This window comes from Pogona vitticeps, chromosome ZW-PAR (assembly GCF_051106095.1).
Source record: "Pogona vitticeps strain Pit_001003342236 chromosome ZW-PAR, PviZW2.1, whole genome shotgun sequence".
Taxonomy (NCBI): domain Eukaryota; kingdom Metazoa; phylum Chordata; class Lepidosauria; order Squamata; family Agamidae; genus Pogona; species Pogona vitticeps.
This window is the reverse complement of record NC_135800.1, coordinates 8,262,232-8,280,052: the sequence shown is the minus strand read 5'-3', so window position 1 is coordinate 8,280,052 and position 17,821 is coordinate 8,262,232. Positions and strand designations below refer to the sequence as shown.

Here is a 17,821-nt window from a genome sequence, read left to right as displayed (position 1 = left end):
AAAGACAGGGCTAGGAAACAATCCTGTATCAAACTCTAGAGAGCTGCTGTCCTCAATCAGAGTTGACCATACTAGGCTGTCTGGACCATGCTCTGAACTAGTAGAAGGCAACAGAGAAACCAAATAGATGATATAACTGGAAGCACGAGATGGAGAAGCTCTATTCTCTCAGCCAAAACAAGACCAGGAGTGGACCGGGAAACTGATGAGGAACTGTTAATAGCCAACATTACAGTAAAGCTGAAGAAGAACACTGTAAGAATCATAGTGCCAAAATATAATCTCAACAACATTTGTGATGAATTTGAAGTCCACATAAAGGACAGATTTGCACCATTAAACAAAATGGACTGTGAACCAGAAGAACTGTGGATGGAACCAGAGATTCCTTGGGCTACCTCTTCAAAAAAGCACAGGCACACAGACCTCCTCTCCCCCCACGCTCAGAATGGTTTGAAAGCTGATGTCAGTCCTGACCGAGCCTCTAAAAACAATCCTATGGGCTGGAGCTTAGCTATTCACATGCTGTTGCTTCTAATTTAGCAGGTGACATCCAGAGCATTCCTGGTGCGGACGCAAAGCACCTTTGCCATCTTACCTTCCCTTCTGTTTTCCTTGATTTGCTCTTCCAGAACTTTCCGCAAATGCCAGGTAGCCAAGATGTCCTCCTCCAGTTGCTTCCGCAATGAGATGATGCTGTTCATCTCCTCTTGCAGGTTACTTATGCTTTAAGAGAGAGAGAGAGAGAGAGAATTATATATATACACTACATATATATGTAGTAAGCTGCAAGTTGTAAGGATATATAGCTCAAGGTTCATCAAACACTTGAGAGCATTTGCTGATGGACCTCTCGCATCTTTTATACATCAAGGCTTCCATAAACGAGTCTGCTCCCAAGCAGAAAAGTCCTAAACACTCTTTAAATCACAGAACCCTCTCATCTTGGAGATATGGTGCGTAAACAAATCTTTACATAAGACAAAAATGAAAAAAAAATATAAAAGGCCTGCGGGGTTCTCTTTTGTGCATCAGCCAGAACCTCCAAGGTAATTTCAGACCAGAAACTGGAAAACATGGGGAGGGGTGGGGTGGGACTACAGCTCCCACAATCCCCCAGGCAGCAGATATAGAGAAACTGCAGGATTACAAGACGTGTCGTCAGTGACAGGGTCTTCTGAAGCCGTTTCTGAAGATGATTCTTTCAGAACCAACTTGAATCTGTGTGCACTTTTTAAAAAAACATGTTGAGGCTGAAATAACTGGAGTACCAGCACCGTGGTGTTTGTGTCTTATAGACTCACAGAGTTCGGGAAAACCTTAAGAGATCATCTAGTCCTACAACCTGGTCCATACAGGTTCTGTGATGCTTATCTTCACAACATGATTAGCAGGGAAGATCAGGCTGAGAAAGAGGCCAGGATCTATTTTATGACCCAACAGAGACTTAAATCTACACGGCTCCAGTGCTGTAACCACTACACCACACTGCTTGACTTCTAATAGACGTTCAGGGTGCTGGACGCAAAGGACCTGCAGATGGAGCCAGGTTACAAAACTCCAGACGAAAAAGTCACTGGGGATAAATGTAGGGGGGAAACTAATCAGATCAAACTTGTGTTTTATTTATATGTATTAATTACTTTTAATTAATTGAACTTCGATTCCCATCAGTCCGGTGGCTGGCCGGGCCAAGAGTGAAACATAATGGGAGTTGTTGTTCACTGACAGATTTTATATGTCTGTGATTTTATTTGATCATATTTGTATTTTAAACAATTGTGACAGCTTTTAGCTAATATAATAAACTTGAACTTGACAACCCTGAAAGGCTGAAAATTCCTCACCAGAATCTTAAAGACATTAAGTCCCAAGTACATGCAGAGAGATGGGGGGGAGTTTAAGAGTGCAATTTTTCGTTCTTAGACAGAACAGTCTAAGTAACAACCCAGATAGAAAAGTACGACGCTCACAGCACAATTGATGGAGTAGATTTTTTTAATGCAAGCTTCCTTCACTTATTGGGGGTGGGGGGGCACCTTCAAAGCAGAAAGATTATTCAATGCTATTAAAAGCTCTGCTCTCAAAACAAGCAAGCAGGAAGATAATTTTTAAAAAGTCTAAGCAAAACCACAATACGAGCTCTTCAGAAGTCAATCCTTCACATGGATTGCTTTCGCCGAGAAAAGGCACGGATCCATCACCGTTTGGAGATCAGCGCTGCCCCTGGCTGCGGGCATCAAAGCCTCAGCCCGGAGAAGGCCAAAGGAGGGAAGATCGGCGTGAAAAGTATGGATTCCAGAATTACAGGAAGTTCTCGGGAAAGGGGGATGGGGGAGCGATGCTAAAAGCTAAATCAAAAACAGGCCGCCGGCTTTGCCTAAAACTCATTTGCTTAATGAAGGAATTGTTGGAGGTGACACCTGGAACTCTGGAAGATGGAGGATCAGAAATCTAGGGGTCAACCTCAAGGACAAATTGATCGAGGGGATGCTTGTGAAATAAGGAAAAAGAGGCCAGACACCCAGAGCCCATTTTTCTGCTCGCTCCCTCCTCCTTTTCTCCTTGGGTTTCAGAAATCAACAATGCAAATGGAGCCAAACCATAACTCTGCTGGTGCTGACACTGGCCCTCTGTTATAAAACCGCAGTAGCTATGTCACCGCACAACATTTATATTTTTCTCCACAAAAGACCTGGAGATTCAGGGCAGCAGAGGCCAGCCCGCAATTACATTCTGGAGTGCTTCCAGTTCATTTCTTTATTTAATTGAGTTCTAGATTGATGGGCACAAGATTCCACTGAAACGGTGGAGCGGCCGGCTGGCGGACCAGCTGCCCAGCAGCCTTTTCCGGGTCAGGCTCAAAGACGGAATGGGACGCTCACCCATCCGCCTCCTTCAGGGACTCGATGAGAGCCGAAAAAACATCACGCTCTTTCCGGAGGGCTTCCAGCATGTCGGCGTATTGAGATTCCTTCGATTTCTGGATCGGAAACAAAACACACCTTGATCATCATTAGGGAACACGGCAGGAGAGAATGTTTTTGTCTCCAAATGGCAGGGCCAAGCCAATCCTGCCGGCGGGCTCGGTCGGCGGGCGCCGCAGATCGAAACGCTCACAGAGGACGCGAGGTTTCCTTCCCTAGATCCAAGCAAGCTCTCAGAGGCCATCTCCACGGATTCCTCCCGCCGAGAGGCTGCTCAAAGTGACCCAGCGGTGCAGCTGATGGAAGATGATGGATCTTGGCTGACAAAGATATTCAGTTTTAAGGCTCGCTGGTTTTTTCGGATGATTAATAGGGTGCTTTAAAATGAGGGATCGCACACTGCCACCAGTTATTGGGGAAAAGCAGATAAACAGGAGTCACTGATCTGATCCGCCAAGGTCTTATTTACCCGGGAATTGCTGGGGAAGAATCCCGGGGGGGGTGTAGGCTCCCCCACTAGGGCAGCTACCCCAACAGGCCAACCCAGCAGGACTCCTTAACATTTTACATTGACTCTAGCCAAGTCAATTCTCCGACAACAGTCGCCTACACATGGATGCTCCCTTGTCTGATCTTCCCCCATCTAAAGCACAAAGGACGAGGACCACTCTCCCTCCTACCTTCTCAGTGGCGGCACTTTGGCTTCCAAGAACACAGCGAGAGTCAAGAGGTGTTGGGGCGCACCTTTGCCAAGGAAACAGTGGTGAAGGAGACAGAGTACTCGCTGGGGCTCCAACACACAGTCCACTGTGGCCGTCCTCATTACAGAGAAGAACCTCAAGACCCTGGAATCCTAGGGACAGGAATTCTTCGCAACACCAACGGTTTGGTGATCTCCCAGCTTCCGGGCGACCTTTCTCCCTTGTACTACAACCCTAAAACGCTCTTCCCGAGACTCAGTACTAGCAATGAGAACCTAAAGCTATAAGAACCCGGCATTTGGGGCTCAGACGCCTAGGGAACGTGGCCCCCGAGAACTTCCCCGTGATCAAAGGTGGCCATCCAGACCAAAGAGGTCCAACCCATCCTCTACTTAGGGGCAATCTTGGCTTGAAGACACAGCCTTGCTGGGCGAAACCAAAACCTGACCAGGACATTCTCGGCCCCATTCCCCTTGCAAGAGGGGGACTCTCCTCCCCAGCAGCTAGAGACATTTGGAGGTCTGAGCCTCTGTTCCGAAAAGCCTTAGGCCTTTAAGAATAATTGCTAAAGGCTTGTAAAAAGCCACCTCTCGGTGACCCAGCCCAGGCTTCTGCACAGGAGCTCCCAGGTTCAACTTCTGGAAACAATTCTTCAGAGATCAGCTGAGAGTAAAGAAAGATCAGAGGTGGGGACCGTGGGCCGTCTAGATGTTTTGGACTCCAAAGACCAGAATCCCTTGCCGTGGGATGGGGGCTGATGACAGAGGATGTCCAAAACATCGAGAGAGCTCTAGGCTTCCCAACCCTTGAAGAAGACAAGAGTGGAAGGAACAGCCAATGAGCTGACTTAAAATAAAGCAGCATGTTGGTTGGTCAAACTCGGATTGCACCGAGACCACGGTTTGGCGAGGCCACCAAGGCACCGAGCCGTGAGAAAGCTGGCCCAGGTTGCACCTGATCACAACCAACTTTGGAAGCGAAGCAAGGAGACCACTAAGGAAAACCATGGGCCTGGGGAGACCTATTTAACAATCCCACCTGCAACCCTGGAGGGCCATCCCTGGACAGTCAAGTCAGTCAACCCAAGAATCAAGAGTCAACCGTACTGGGTAGGGCAGAGCACAGATCTGGCTCACCCCAAGGGAGTTTCTAATGCTCCCGCCAAGGGTGTATGAACACGCCGTTGTGGGCCATTAAGGGATGATGATGGAGGCACTTTGCGGAGAGTGTGCTGTGATTAGCCCTTTGTCTCCACCGTGTAGGAACGGGCACAGGAGATAATGGCTCCTGATTATTGAACTCGGCTAGGGCCCTGCCGTGAAAGGCTTCATTTGCCACAACGCTCAGCTCAGCTCATTGACGTCAGCTTTGTCCCCAGTCCAGAGACCGGAAGAGGCCTCTTCATTTTTCAAAACGAGCCTCGTTCTACTTAGTGTAGATTTCTTCTCCTGGATCAAACAGGTTAGCAAGTCACTGAATGCAAGACCATCTCAGGTTTGCAAAGGGGGGAAGCCCCTCTGTCTGGCAGGGAAGGCAAGAGCCCACAAAGTGTCTTCTCTTTGGTGGTTCAACTGTTTATAAGTTACAGTTGCGTGACCTTCCTTCCCTGCAATGAGCTTATGCAGAGTTCTCCTCCTGCCCTTTTAGCTCACAATGATCCTATAAAGTAGGCAAGACAGAAAGAGTGTGACTGTCCCAAGATCAGCCTGTGAGTTCCACAGCTTAGTTTGGGCTAGTACCTAACCTTTATCCATGATTCCCAACCTCGGGTCCCCAGATGTTCTTGGACTACAGCTCCCGGAAGCCTCCACCACTAGCTGTGCTGGCCAGGATTTCTGGGAGTTGCAGTCTAAGGACATCTGGGGACCCGAGGTGGGGAACCACTGCTCTAAGCACTCATTCATTGCCTTCCAACTTTTCTCGCCTCACAACCTTCTAAAATAGATCAGACCAAAAGACAAAAACTATCCCGGCTGTTGGAAGCTTTGAATGAGAACAAGTGGTTCCCGAACTTACCGTATTTTTCTGTGTATAAGACTATACTTTTGTCTAAAATCTTTAGACTAAAAATTGAGGGTCGTCTTATACACAGAAGTAAGCTGAGGAGAGAACAGAAACAAGTGGAGGGGAAAGCAGGCATCAAAGCGATCCTGCAGTGCTTTGATCCCTTTCCCCCTGCACTTGCTAATCCCCACTTAGATTTCTTAATTTTGGATTAGAAAAGTGGAGGGTGTCTTATACATGGGGGCGTCTTATACACAGAAAAATACAGTAGATCCCTAACTTGTGTTACATGACAGGTGCCAAACATCATCAACAGTGACCATGCTGGCAAGGACTTCGAAGACTTGAGTCTAAAAACATCTGGAGACGTGACTTTGGGACCTCCTGATTTAGAAGGATGAAAGAATCAGCTCGAGCCGAAATATCTTCTTGTCTGTGGTCCATGAGAGAAGCTGCTCTAAACTGAAGCAGGCAGACACCCAGCTAGGGGCATGTCTAGCATGTAACATAGATTTATCTTCCAAATGTTCCTCCCCATCAGACTTTGCTTCTATTTCAAAGGACCAAACAATGGGGGAAAGTGTCATGACTTGCCTCCATCTCAGGGGACATTGGCCGCTGGTCTGAAGGAGTGCTTTTCTCCTTGATCAAGTCTTCGTTCTCCTTCCGAAGAAGCTCTTGATCTTTTAAAAGACTCTGAAACTTGGCACACCATCCTTGAAGTTCTGTGTCCTTTTCTTTGACCACTCCGTCCAGTTTCTAAACAGGCAAGCAAAAAGGACAGCTGAGATCTGCACATAGGCTTGTTGCAGAGCACAAGCAGAGAAATGTCGTTTCAGCGGAGACAGGAAGGACCGCCTGCGTACCACAATCCCATCTCTGAGTGTAGAACGCTAGCAGAGGACCATTACGTTCTGCTCTAAGCGTGGATTTCCGAAAAGAAAATAAAAGAGGGCAAATGTACAGACAATTCCTCAGCCCAGTTTTCATTAGGCAGGCCAAAGTGGAGGAAGAAAACCCCTTGAGAGGAGCACCTGCCAAACAACAACAACAACAACAACAACAACAACAACAACAACAACAACAACAACAACAACAACAACAATAATACAGTGGTGCCTCACAAGGCGAAAATAATTCGTTCCACGAGTCCCTTTGTATCACGAAAACAATCGTCTTGTGAAGTGCGGTTTCCTATAGGAATGCATTGAAATTGCCTTCAATGCATTCCTATGAAACACCTTGCAAGACGAATGCCATTTTTTCGTCTTGCGAGCATCACTGCAAGACAAAAAAAATTATCTTGCGAAGCATGGCCAGAGGAAAAACCATCTTGTGAAGCACCTAGGACATTGCAAAACGCTTTCGTTTTGCGAGTTTTTCGTGGCGCGAGGCGTTCGTCTTGCAAGGTACCACTGTAATAATAAAGAAATCCTGGATTCCAGGACGAGAACTTACAAAATGGGCCCTGAAAAATCATCAGGATTCACAGGCCGTCACAGAAAATCTGAGGTGTAAAGCCTAGCTCTCTCTCTCTCATGAGTAACACCCCTCGTACAATAGCTAGCCCTTCGCATTAGCTACCATGTTTCCCCAAAAACAAGACAGGGTCTTCTATTAATTTTTGCTCCAAAAAAACGCATTAAGGCTTATTTTCAGGGGATGTTTTATTTTTTTCATGTACAACCATCTACGCTGATCTGGTTGCTGCACAAGAGTGGAGGACGGGGTTTCACTTCACTGGGGCTTATTTTGGGGGTAGTGCTTACATGACGAGCATCCTGAAAAATCCTACTAGGGCTTATTTTTAAGGCTAGGTGTCTTATTTTGGGGGACAACAGGGTACCTGAAGCAACTCATCTTTCTGAGCCACGCTGTCCATGAGCCGTGCAATGATCGCCTCTTGACTCTGCAATTTCTGATTGCCTTCACTCAAGAGGATGCTGTAATGACGCTCCATGGCCTTTCCCTTCTCCGCCATTTCGTCGTGCATTTTCTCAAGCTGGTTCCGAAGGTCCTGGCCGGGGAGGAGCGGGGAGAGGGAAAGAGTGGAGGAGAGAAATGTGAAGCAAGACCAAAACCCTTAACAACCATTTACGTTAAAAACAATGTTGTAAAAATCCTTTCAAGTCACAGTTTATTTTACGGTTGACTTTCCCCTGTTTTATATTCTCGCAAGTTCCGAAGAAAGCTTTCAAGCCCTTGTCTTTCGGAAACCAAAATAAACATCCCAGAATCATTTACTTGGAGTAAGCACAAGTGAAATCAGTGGGACCGCCTTGTGAGCGGATGTGTTTAAAATGATTGAATATGTGTTACACTTATACTCCTTCGAGAAGCTCAAGGTGGCGTACAGAGCCCTCCCCTTCACTTGATCTTCATAAGAACCCTGCGAGGTAGACCAGACTGGTGGGGAAAGGACCCCAGGTCACCCGGTGAGCAGGGATAAGAACATGAGCCCCAGACCAACCACTGCATCCTATTACCTCTGATAAACTCTTTATTTCTTCCATACGAATTCTCACTCATTCTCCATGTCTCACTTTTTACCCACAACACTGAACGAAACAGCAGAGGGACCAAACCCTGTCAATGGAGAACCAAACTTCCTCTGATACGTGTGAGATCGGGAAGCATCTCCCATGGAAATCAATCGGCCCGGGCTTGAAGGATGAGCAACACAGCGAAATGAGGGGCCCCGGAATAAGAAACCTTACAATCCCAGTTATACAATTCGGGTTGTTGGAAACGCTAACAGGACACGGTTCCCCAACTCCCTCCTCTTCAACCTCGGCTGAAAAATTATTTTCTCTCCCTGATCCAAGGTCCTGCGGAACCAGCCGAATCATCCATCATGAAGCACTTAAGAGAAAGTCAATTGGTTTTCCCCACGTTGAGGGAGAGGCGGCTACGGTTCTCGCCAACCCAGTGCAGAGGCACTTTTTGGCCCCACTCTCCCAGTCCCCATCTCCAGAGACAATCCACCTCGGCAATTAATAACTACTAGATTGGGTAAATGAATGGGAAAAGTTGCACTCCACGAATGCCCTCTGAAGGTCACAGAGACAGCCCGACCCTTGGTCAAATCAAAACTGGAGGGGGGCGGCGGATGGGAGTATGAATAATCAAAATAAAACACACACCCCTTTTAACTGAAAGAGAAGGCCCGGCAAGGAGAACCCCACTGGGTTAGCCATCCAACCCAATGACGTACGGCCAGGTCTTACCGCTCAAGGACGACAGCTGCTTTATTAAATCGGCTGTATTTGGGTCAACGGAAAAGAGCCAGTGAAGGAACCGTCAACCTGGAAGCTGGGGGGAAAAAACGCCTGGATGGAGGGGATTTGTCTAAGAAAAGCTTAAGCACTATTCCCTGGACGGAGAGGGTCCTCTCGTGTTTTCCGCTCTGTCCTTAAAAAAAAAAACCCTCACTCAAAGTTGCTTTGTCTTGGTGGGAGTATTACACCACATGCAGGAAATCCAGTCCAAGCTTGAAATGTTTAGCACTTGGTAGGTGGGGGGGGGGGAATGAAATTAAAGGAAAGCAAATCTTCAAATCGCGACAGCGCTTTGGGGAAGTCTTGGGGGAGTGTCAGATTTCCAACACATCGCTGGGAACTGACAGGACAGGGACCGTCATCGTTGGGATTAGTTGTCTGATCGTTCTTTTAGAGAAAGTCAAAGAAGGAGAAAAAGGAATGGAGAAAAATGAAAACGGCCGGGAGCCAGATAGCCATATTCTTAGAGTAGATCCACTGAAGTCAACAGGATTAAACCAAATGGAATTAAATGGTCTACTCCAAACACATCTACCTATTCCCCACTATTTACATTATCACTGTCTGATGGTTTAACCGTCCCATCCTGCCCTACCCCCATCCCAAATTTCCTGCAATTCTAATTTAAGGGAGGGACAAAGCATTTTTGGGCGAGGCTCTCTCCCTGACGCTGCCCATACTTGGAAATTCTGAGCCTCCTTCCAAAGGAACAGCCATCAGAGTGCAGATCTGAGCAAGGTTGAGACAGATAACAAAAAATGTCTTAAGGTTTTTAAAGATCAACTGGTTAACCAGCTTATCAACGATATGTCTTCCCTGAAGTTTGCCTATATAAATGATCCTCATGCAAAGGGAAATGATATCATCATGATCACCGTAATCTCAGAACTGCACTGCTGGAAGGGACCGCAATGGATCATGGACTCCAGCCCCTCAAGGAGGCCTAGTGGGGGAATCAAACTCCCAACCTCTGGCTCCACAGCCAGAGACCTCAGCCCCTGAGCGATCCAGCAATTCTGTGGTATCTGGAGCTAAACCTAACCGCTAGCCCTAAGCAGAGTAGACCCACTAGATCGATAGGGCTGGCACAAGCGTTATCAAGTGACCACAGATCTACTCTAATTGGGATCCCTGCAGTCAGCTGATGAGCCCACGGACTGACTTTAGCTGAGCGGGTGGGTGCCCTCAGAAGCTTGTTATATACGGATTTTAAGACCAAGTACTGAAAAAAGAATGTGGAAACTCTTCTAGAACCCAATGAATAGGAAGAGCTGTTTCAAACCGGAAGCCTCCCTTCTTTAATCATTTAATCAACAGAGCATCGCAGGATCGTGTCCTCTCTCAAGCAGAAATGCAGGAAGCCTCTGAAGGATAGTGGCCATGCCCTTCCCTAGATTTATACATGTAATCTCACAAAGCAATCGCCACATCAGTAAGCTTAGCTAAATCAGATGGCAAAACTCCGGCATTTGGGCTATTTTTACATTGAACTTTAACTACCGCTGCTGCTTTGATGCTGTGAAAAGAAGCAACCAAAGAGCCATAGGACTGAATCACACATTCCCCGTTCTACGGCACCCCGCCACCCTCCACGACAGAACCCCATTCTAAGAGGCTGCTCCAGCTGGGTTGACTGGCCCTCATACGTGTCCCCTTCTAAATCAGCTAGAGACCGGACATGCCAGTGACGAACCTACGGAGAGGCTGGTACTTCAGAAAGTATTCCAGGACGAGCCAAAGATTTTATTTTAAGGGGCTTTCCATCTTACCAAACAGTGACAATGTGATTGTTCGGGATTCTCTAGAGCCGTGGCTTCCGGCCTTGGGTCCCCAGGTGTTTTTGGACTACAACTCCCAGAAGCCTCCGCCGCTCGCTGTGCTGGCCAGGATTTCTGGAAGTGGTCATCCAAGGATACCTGGGGATGTTCCCAAGGTTGGGAATCCCTGCTCTAGAGTAAGGTGAGCTACATAAAGGAGTGAGAAAGCAGATGTTCAAACTTAACATTAACCTTATTCACTCAGTTATGTTTCTGGTAAGCTTAATGTTGGGATCAGCCACCGGGTGCCTGGGGAATGCTGTTAAAGCTATACAGCTCCTGCGTCCCAGCCCGCTCATATTCTTCAGGGAGGATAACCGCTGTCATCCTCAACCTCTGGAGAATGACCGATCAGCTGCTCCCTGTAGGTCAGCTGCTTCTGCTTGCGGGAGGGACTCTGTAGATCAGGCCATGTGCCCAAATAGGGGGATTTGGGGCCTTGAAGTCTGGACAGTAACCTTTACACACCTCGTTCTGGCTCAGGGCAAGGAAAGGAGACACACGGCCCTCCAGTTCTACTTGGGACTACAATGCCTATGATCCCTCGCCACCATCTCTGATGGTGTGGCCGATGGGTGTTGTCGTCCAGCAACACAGAGAGGGCCGAGCCGCCCCCGTCCCGACCTTAGCATTTGGCATATCTGCTGCTAAGTCTTTACTTTTTCCAACCGGCGTGAAAGGCAGGACCGGAAGCGCCAAGTCCACGCAAATGCAGATTTCTAAATTCACAAGCAAAAGGCAAAGAACAGAAACTGCAATCAAGGATGGACATGTGTCTCGGGAGCCGGGCAGCCCCTGGTCCACTGAAAACCACCCTGGGTGAATGGTGGAAGCGTCTCAGAGCAACCCAGAGCCGCAGAGCGAAGGGGATCACCAGCCGCTCATCTGTGGATGGAGACCTCCCTCTGCTGGAGGGAAACAAGAGTGCAGGAGGCCTGGCCTGTTTACACAGAAAGCAGAGCGAGGATGAGTAACTGTACCTTGAGAAAGGGGGAGAAAGAAGAGTAAGGGCAGTTGAATTACTTTATGCCACACTCTCTTGTCTAAGTCTTTACGGCTCATCTAGAGATCCACATTACCGTCAGGCAGCCAATGGCAGAGAAGCCGTTGTGGCTTGTGCAGCCGGGCTGTTTGGGAGGCAAATTCAGGGTTGGAATTAAGATCTCCGCATGCAAAGTCGGGATTCTTGTCCTGCATCCACGACCTTCTGCATAGAAGAAGCCATCAGGCCGCCGTGGGCCGCTACAGATCCGGTATCTGCCTACAAATCCTACCCAGACCAAGGCTAGCCAGGGCTGATCTGGAAGGCCACGAGTCGGCCGCCTCCAGCACCCACATCTCCTCCTGCCCAGGAGGACTAGGAAGCACAGGGACGGATACAGGACTTACATTAATGGTCTTGTCGCTTTTGTTCTTCTGGAGCTGAGCTTCCTCCAGTTCCTTCACCAGCTTCTCCCTCTCGAGATGCAGATCGCTCAGCTGTTGCTCGGTCCTCTTCATCCTCCTCTGGAGTTTACGGTTCTCCGTATCTTTGGTCAGGTTTTCGGACCGCAGGTCTGCCAGCAGGCTCTCTTTTTCCATCAAGAGGACCTGGGAATCTTCCGCCCCCTGGAGCGAGCAAGCAAACAAGCAGGCGTGTGAGCGGTAGTGAAAGTCACCCAATGCAAGGCGGGGGGCAAGGATCCCAACCTTGGCTCGGAGAAGAGCCCGGCCTCAGACATACACCGATGCAAATCGTCAAGCTAACCGAAGACCCCAGGCACACACACGCTGGAGTGCCAAAGTAATCTCATTGGGAGACCATGAATGCCTTCCAGGTCAAATTACGGCAGAGGCAAGCCATAAACAGGGAAGTGATGGGGCCTTTTTAAAAATGCTGCCCTGATTAGGCATGGGAACACGGGTCAAGATCTTGCTTACAGTCCCATCCGTGTTGCCCAGAATCCCAGCTAGGAGATGCCACGTGGGCTCTCTCTGAAGACATGTGCCCACGGAAAGCACATTCTCTGGAGGCGAGGGGAAAGCACAGCATCTGCGGGACCGCCAAGCGACAGCATTTAATGGCTTTATTCGAGAACAAACCCTTTCGTCAGACAACAGACCCTCTTCGGCCCAGAAGGGCTCCAAAGAGTCGCGCCGCCCTGAACGTCTTACCTTGTATTTCTGCAGCTGGGCTTTATGGGCCGCCTCCCGGGCTTTGGCCAAGGACGCGTTGAAGACTTCCATTTCAGACGCGAGTTCTTCATTCTGAGGACGGAAAGGGGGAAAAATGATGGGGGTCCAGCAATCCCATAGGGGGAAATGAAACGGGGACTCCCGTCCTACAGGTCAGGGCTCGGCATGTTCAGGACCCCAGTTTTCCCCTGTCAAGACCTGCTGGGGCTGTTGTGTCCCCGATATCCTTGGGAGGCACCAGCCTTGCCCGACGTCCTTCTCAAGCAGGGTGGCCTTGGTTTGTACCCATCTCGGCACTTCTGTAGGGGAGGGGCATGTCCCATTTCTAACCCTGCAGAGGGAGGGGCAGGGAGGCGAGTTGAGCCTGGGAGGTGGGACAGAGGCGGGCACCGACGGACACCCGAAGGCCCCCCTCCACCTCACAAGGGTCTCCGCGGCGCATCATCATCGCCAGTTTACTTAAGAAACAGGAAGGAAGGAGATGAAGGCAAAGCCAAGACAAGAAAGGGGGTACCCACCATACGGATCATGGAAGAACTGAACAGGGAACAAAGACTTCAGGACGAGACATACAGAACAGATCCGGACTCCCTTCTAACTCAAGCACAGATGTCCGGTACCCTTGGATGAATTCTGACGGTCTCTTCTCTGATCCAGCTGTTTCAAGTCTGGAAATGCTATTTTTCTAGCTGACGGCCACCTCCTGCTACCTTCCCACACACCCTCTGTGCTTGTCCTGACAAACTGCACACCTTCTAGCTCTAAGCAGCTCTAATAGCTAAATGAAGCCTCCATCTCCAGGAGCAGTATACCACATATTACCAGCTACAAGAAAGAAACAGTGGGAGAAGCCTATAGCCCTCAACTCCTGATCATAGGCTTCCCATTTCACTAGCCAACATGGGGGTGGAGGGGAGGATGCTGAATAAAGACTGAGTCAGCAACTTCCCTCTTTCCTTTTTTCAGATATCCTTAACCTCTGGGACTGAATCACAGGTCTGCCATGGACTTCTGCTTAGTCTCTTTTCAGGGGCACATGGCTTTTAAGTATTTTGAACAGAAAAACCTAACCCACATACCTCACTTTCCTTCGTTTTCAAAGCCAGGGTTAACCCTTGGATGGTTTTGTCCCGCTTCAAAGCGTTTCTCTTCTCCTCCAAAAGCTCCGTCTCCCTTGCACAAAGTTCCTCCTGGAGTGACTGCAAATTTAAAATCATCGAATAATGGAGTTTGAAGGGACCTGTATGGTCATCCAGCCCAACCCCCTGCTCAAGGCAGGAGTCCACATCAAAGCAGACTGGACAGGGGGTGATCCAGTGTCCTCTTGAAGGCCTCCAGTGTTGGGGCGCTCAGCACCTCCCGAGGTCACGGGTCCCACTGTCGTACGGCTCTAACAGTTAAGAGGTTTTTTTGTGATATTCAGCCTAAATCTGGCTTCCTGTCGCTTCACCCCACTGTTGATTGTCCTTCACTCTGGGACGATCAAGAAGAGATCCTGCTTCTGCTTTGAATAACTACCTTTCAAGTATTTGAGAAGTGTTCTCCTATCTTCCCTCCGTCTTCTTTTCTCAAAGCTAAACAGGCCCAGTTCTTTCCGTCTTTCCTCACAGAGACTGGTTTCCAGACCCCTGATCATCCTTGCTGCGCTCCTTTGAACTTGAAGGCATCCTACGTATTTGAATCAATGCCCTTGTTACCCTGGAAGGCTCCAGATGTTCTGACCCCTTTTATTTTAACACAGGTGTGCACAGATGCTGGGAGGTGAAACCAGAAATACTGGACCTTGCTCAGCCCAAAAAACGGCAAGCAGAAATTTTAGAAGCATCCGATAATACTTAAAAACTATGGAAGAAAGGGGAAGAGCTTAAAACACACCTGAATTCTTTTTTCTAAGTCATTTTTTTGATTGCAGAATTCCATTCTGAGAGCCTAAAAAAAAAAAATCGCAATGTTGTGTTTTTAATCCCACCCAAATTGCAAATGACAACAGCATCACACATGAGGTTTGTGCATTCGTAATCACCAACACAGCAAAAACTCTGAGATGGGAAATCATTTTCTTTATCTTTAACAGTTGACAGAAGATCATGAGGACTAGAACTTTGAAAAGGAAAATCCAGGATTAAACAGTTTATGTGGGACAGGGGCTTCTTCTATAAGATCTTAACAGCCCTCCAGATGTTTGTGGCCTACAATTCCTACCATCCCCAGCCAGCATAACTACAAGCGAGGAGTGTTTGAGGTTTATGTCCATTAACAGAGTTGCTCACCCCTGCCCTAAAAGCTGTGATAGTGGGAGGGTAAAATACAAGAGGCTTCTGGATTGACTGTAGACCCTGCAGCTTTGCAGTAAACGCTGGAGAGAACATAGGAGTCGTAACTGTCATTCTGTTTTGAAACTGTATTTGCAAAACAGATTTAAAACACTGAACGAGAGCAGATGTGTTTGTTTGCAATTATCCCATCTTCCAGCCAGAAACGGTCATCAGAGATGGTAAAGTCCCAGCGAAATAATCATAGAAACTACCGTTCTATCCTTGAATGATACGGAACGATACTTGAAAATTCAGCTAAGTTTTCACAGGGTGCAGAAAGAGGAGAACAGAGGAGGTGAAGACAAAGCGGTCTTCTCTAGGAAAAGGATCCACCATTTTTGGAAATACCCCTAAACCTTCCCAGCAGTCACCTCACCTCAAGTTCCTCCTCTTTTTCCCGCACGCAGGTGACAGGCTGCGCATGGGCTTTCTCTGCTGACAAACTCTCCTCCGACGGCTGCGTTTGAGATGCAGCCTCTTCCAAGCGCTGGATTAGGGCCTCTTGCTTTTTCAGCGACAGACTCAGTTGCTCTATTTGTCTAAAACAACAAAGTTGAAATGTTACGACACAGGCAGGACTGACACATCACAGCATAACATTCAACTGACACACCTGGATGGAGCTTGTTGGTACGAAGAAGCCAGGATCAAGCCATGGTTTCAGATGCTGGCTTATTCCTACAAACCATGGTTTACATATGCCAAAGTTACTAAGCCTGAACATTAAAGAAAACCCAGCTGTAACAGGTTAAGAAGTGGAGAGGAGCGCTGCTGATATTTTATTTGTGGCATGCAAACAAAAAGAAACAGCACAAAAGCTCAGGATTTGCTAAACCTACATGCACAGTGAGAAACCATGGTTTCCTGTTACTTCTGAACTAAAGACCAAAGGTCCACATTAATATTAAGGACAAATGCATCTTTCTCTCAAGTTAATGTATTTTTCCTCCCACTATGGGATATCCTCAGAAGTACATGCCTCTGCATTCAGAGTTGCAAATTAAGTCCATATTTACCCTTCAATGACCAATCAGGTCACAGAGTCTATACAAAGCAAGCAAGCAAGGAAATATCTAGTTGGAGAAAACTGGGTGCTATGACCGTATCCCCCACTTGAGGAAGCATCTCTGTCAAAAACGGGATGGGTATCTAACAGTCTGACTCTGGGACAACCCAGAGAACCAACCAATGTGACCTGATGAAAAAGTAACCCGTGCTCTTTGGCCACGTAGATCCGCACCGATTTTTCTCTTCGAGCGCCGCCACCACGTCCATATCCTTCGCCTGCATGTTTGTTATCAGCGCAAGCTGCTGCTCAGCGGCTAGCCTCAGCACCCTCTCCCGCTCCGTCATCGCAAAGGATTTCGCGGCTTCCTCGTGCGCCATTTTTAGCTCCTGAGTCCAGAAAGGAAAACAGCCCAGTCAACAAGCTGTTGAGGCCAGGATCATGCGTAACTTTTTTTTCAGGTATCATCACCCCTCCCAGGCCTCAGGGGTGAGTTGGTGGGTATCCAGTGAGTAAAATAATAATAAGATGTGATCCAGTGTCCTACATCAGCCTAGAGAATGAATTTCCAGAACCCCATTCCTCAAAGTAGAAGATGGGTGAGCCAGGAAATAGAAGAAGAGTGAAATCTAATGGTTTGCTCTAGAGAAGACACAGCTGAAGCCCTCCAGTCGCCCTATGGCCCAGCATCTTGTCGCTAGTCCCAACTAGAGTACCGTAACTGGGCTGAAATTCTGTCCCACCATGCTGCCGACAGTGTAACTTTTAGGGGCAAACGGCGACGTTAAGAGACCTCCATCGATACTGTAGGTTGCAGACGGGTCCCGCGACGCCTATGGAGATGTCTTCAGGGGGTGTGGGAGATGTCATCAGGGGGTGTGGGGCATCGTGTCATCAGTACGCTGATGACACACAGCTCTACATCTCCTTTACACCAACTTCAGTGGATGCCGTCCGGTCCCTGCAGCGCTGCCTGGACACTGTACTGGAATGGATGCAGTCAAATGGACTGAGGCTGAATCCGGACAAGACGGAGGTCTTGAGGGTGGGCGGCCCTTCCGTCAGCGGCATAGGTGACTCCCTCTCCTTTGGAGGGACGACCCTTGCCGCAAAGAGTGAGGTCCGCAGCTTGGGAATACATCTGGACCCGGCGCTTACCATGGAAACCCAGGTGGCGTCCGTGGTCCGCTCTGCCTATTTTCATCTATGGCGGATTGCCCAGCTGCGACCATATCTTGATCGGGGGGCCCTCACTACTCTAGTCCACGCGCTCGTAATCTCGAGATTAGACCATTGTAATGCACTCTACGTGGGGCTGCCTTTGAGGCTGACGCGGAAACTTCAGATGGTCCAGAATGCAGCAGCCAGGCTCCTTAGTGGGGTGAGAAAACACCAGCATATCTCCCCCACCCTGGCTGCTTTGCACTGGTTACCCATCCGTTTCCGCGTTGACTTCAAAGTGCTAATGATCACTTATAAAGCCCTAAACGGTTTGGGACCTCAATATTTGGCAGACCGTCTTCTCCCACCCAGATCTACCCGAATCACCCGACATAGCCAGCAGGGGCGGCTGAGGGGTCTGACGCCGAGAGAGGCCC

The 17,821-nt window shown here is 48.5% G+C and overlaps 1 protein-coding gene across 1 annotated transcript in view; it reads right to left on the bottom strand.

Moving 5' to 3' along the window:
• The window catches only part of CDK5RAP2 (CDK5 regulatory subunit associated protein 2), a 76,249-nt gene that overhangs the window by 48,221 nt on the left and 10,207 nt on the right, over nt 1-17,821 (bottom strand). Inside the window, exons 7-16 of the mRNA XM_078382855.1 lie at nt 16,458-16,612; nt 15,594-15,756; nt 14,778-14,831; nt 13,982-14,101; nt 12,882-12,974; nt 12,117-12,335; nt 7,479-7,649; nt 6,227-6,391; nt 2,886-2,983; nt 599-726 (exon numbers count right to left, since the gene is read on the bottom strand). Coding sequence (XP_078238981.1) covers nt 599-726; nt 2,886-2,983; nt 6,227-6,391; nt 7,479-7,649; nt 12,117-12,335; nt 12,882-12,974; nt 13,982-14,101; nt 14,778-14,831; nt 15,594-15,756; nt 16,458-16,612 — 1,366 coding nt within the window. The remainder of the gene's footprint in view (nt 1-598; nt 727-2,885; nt 2,984-6,226; nt 6,392-7,478; nt 7,650-12,116; nt 12,336-12,881; nt 12,975-13,981; nt 14,102-14,777; nt 14,832-15,593; nt 15,757-16,457; nt 16,613-17,821) is intronic.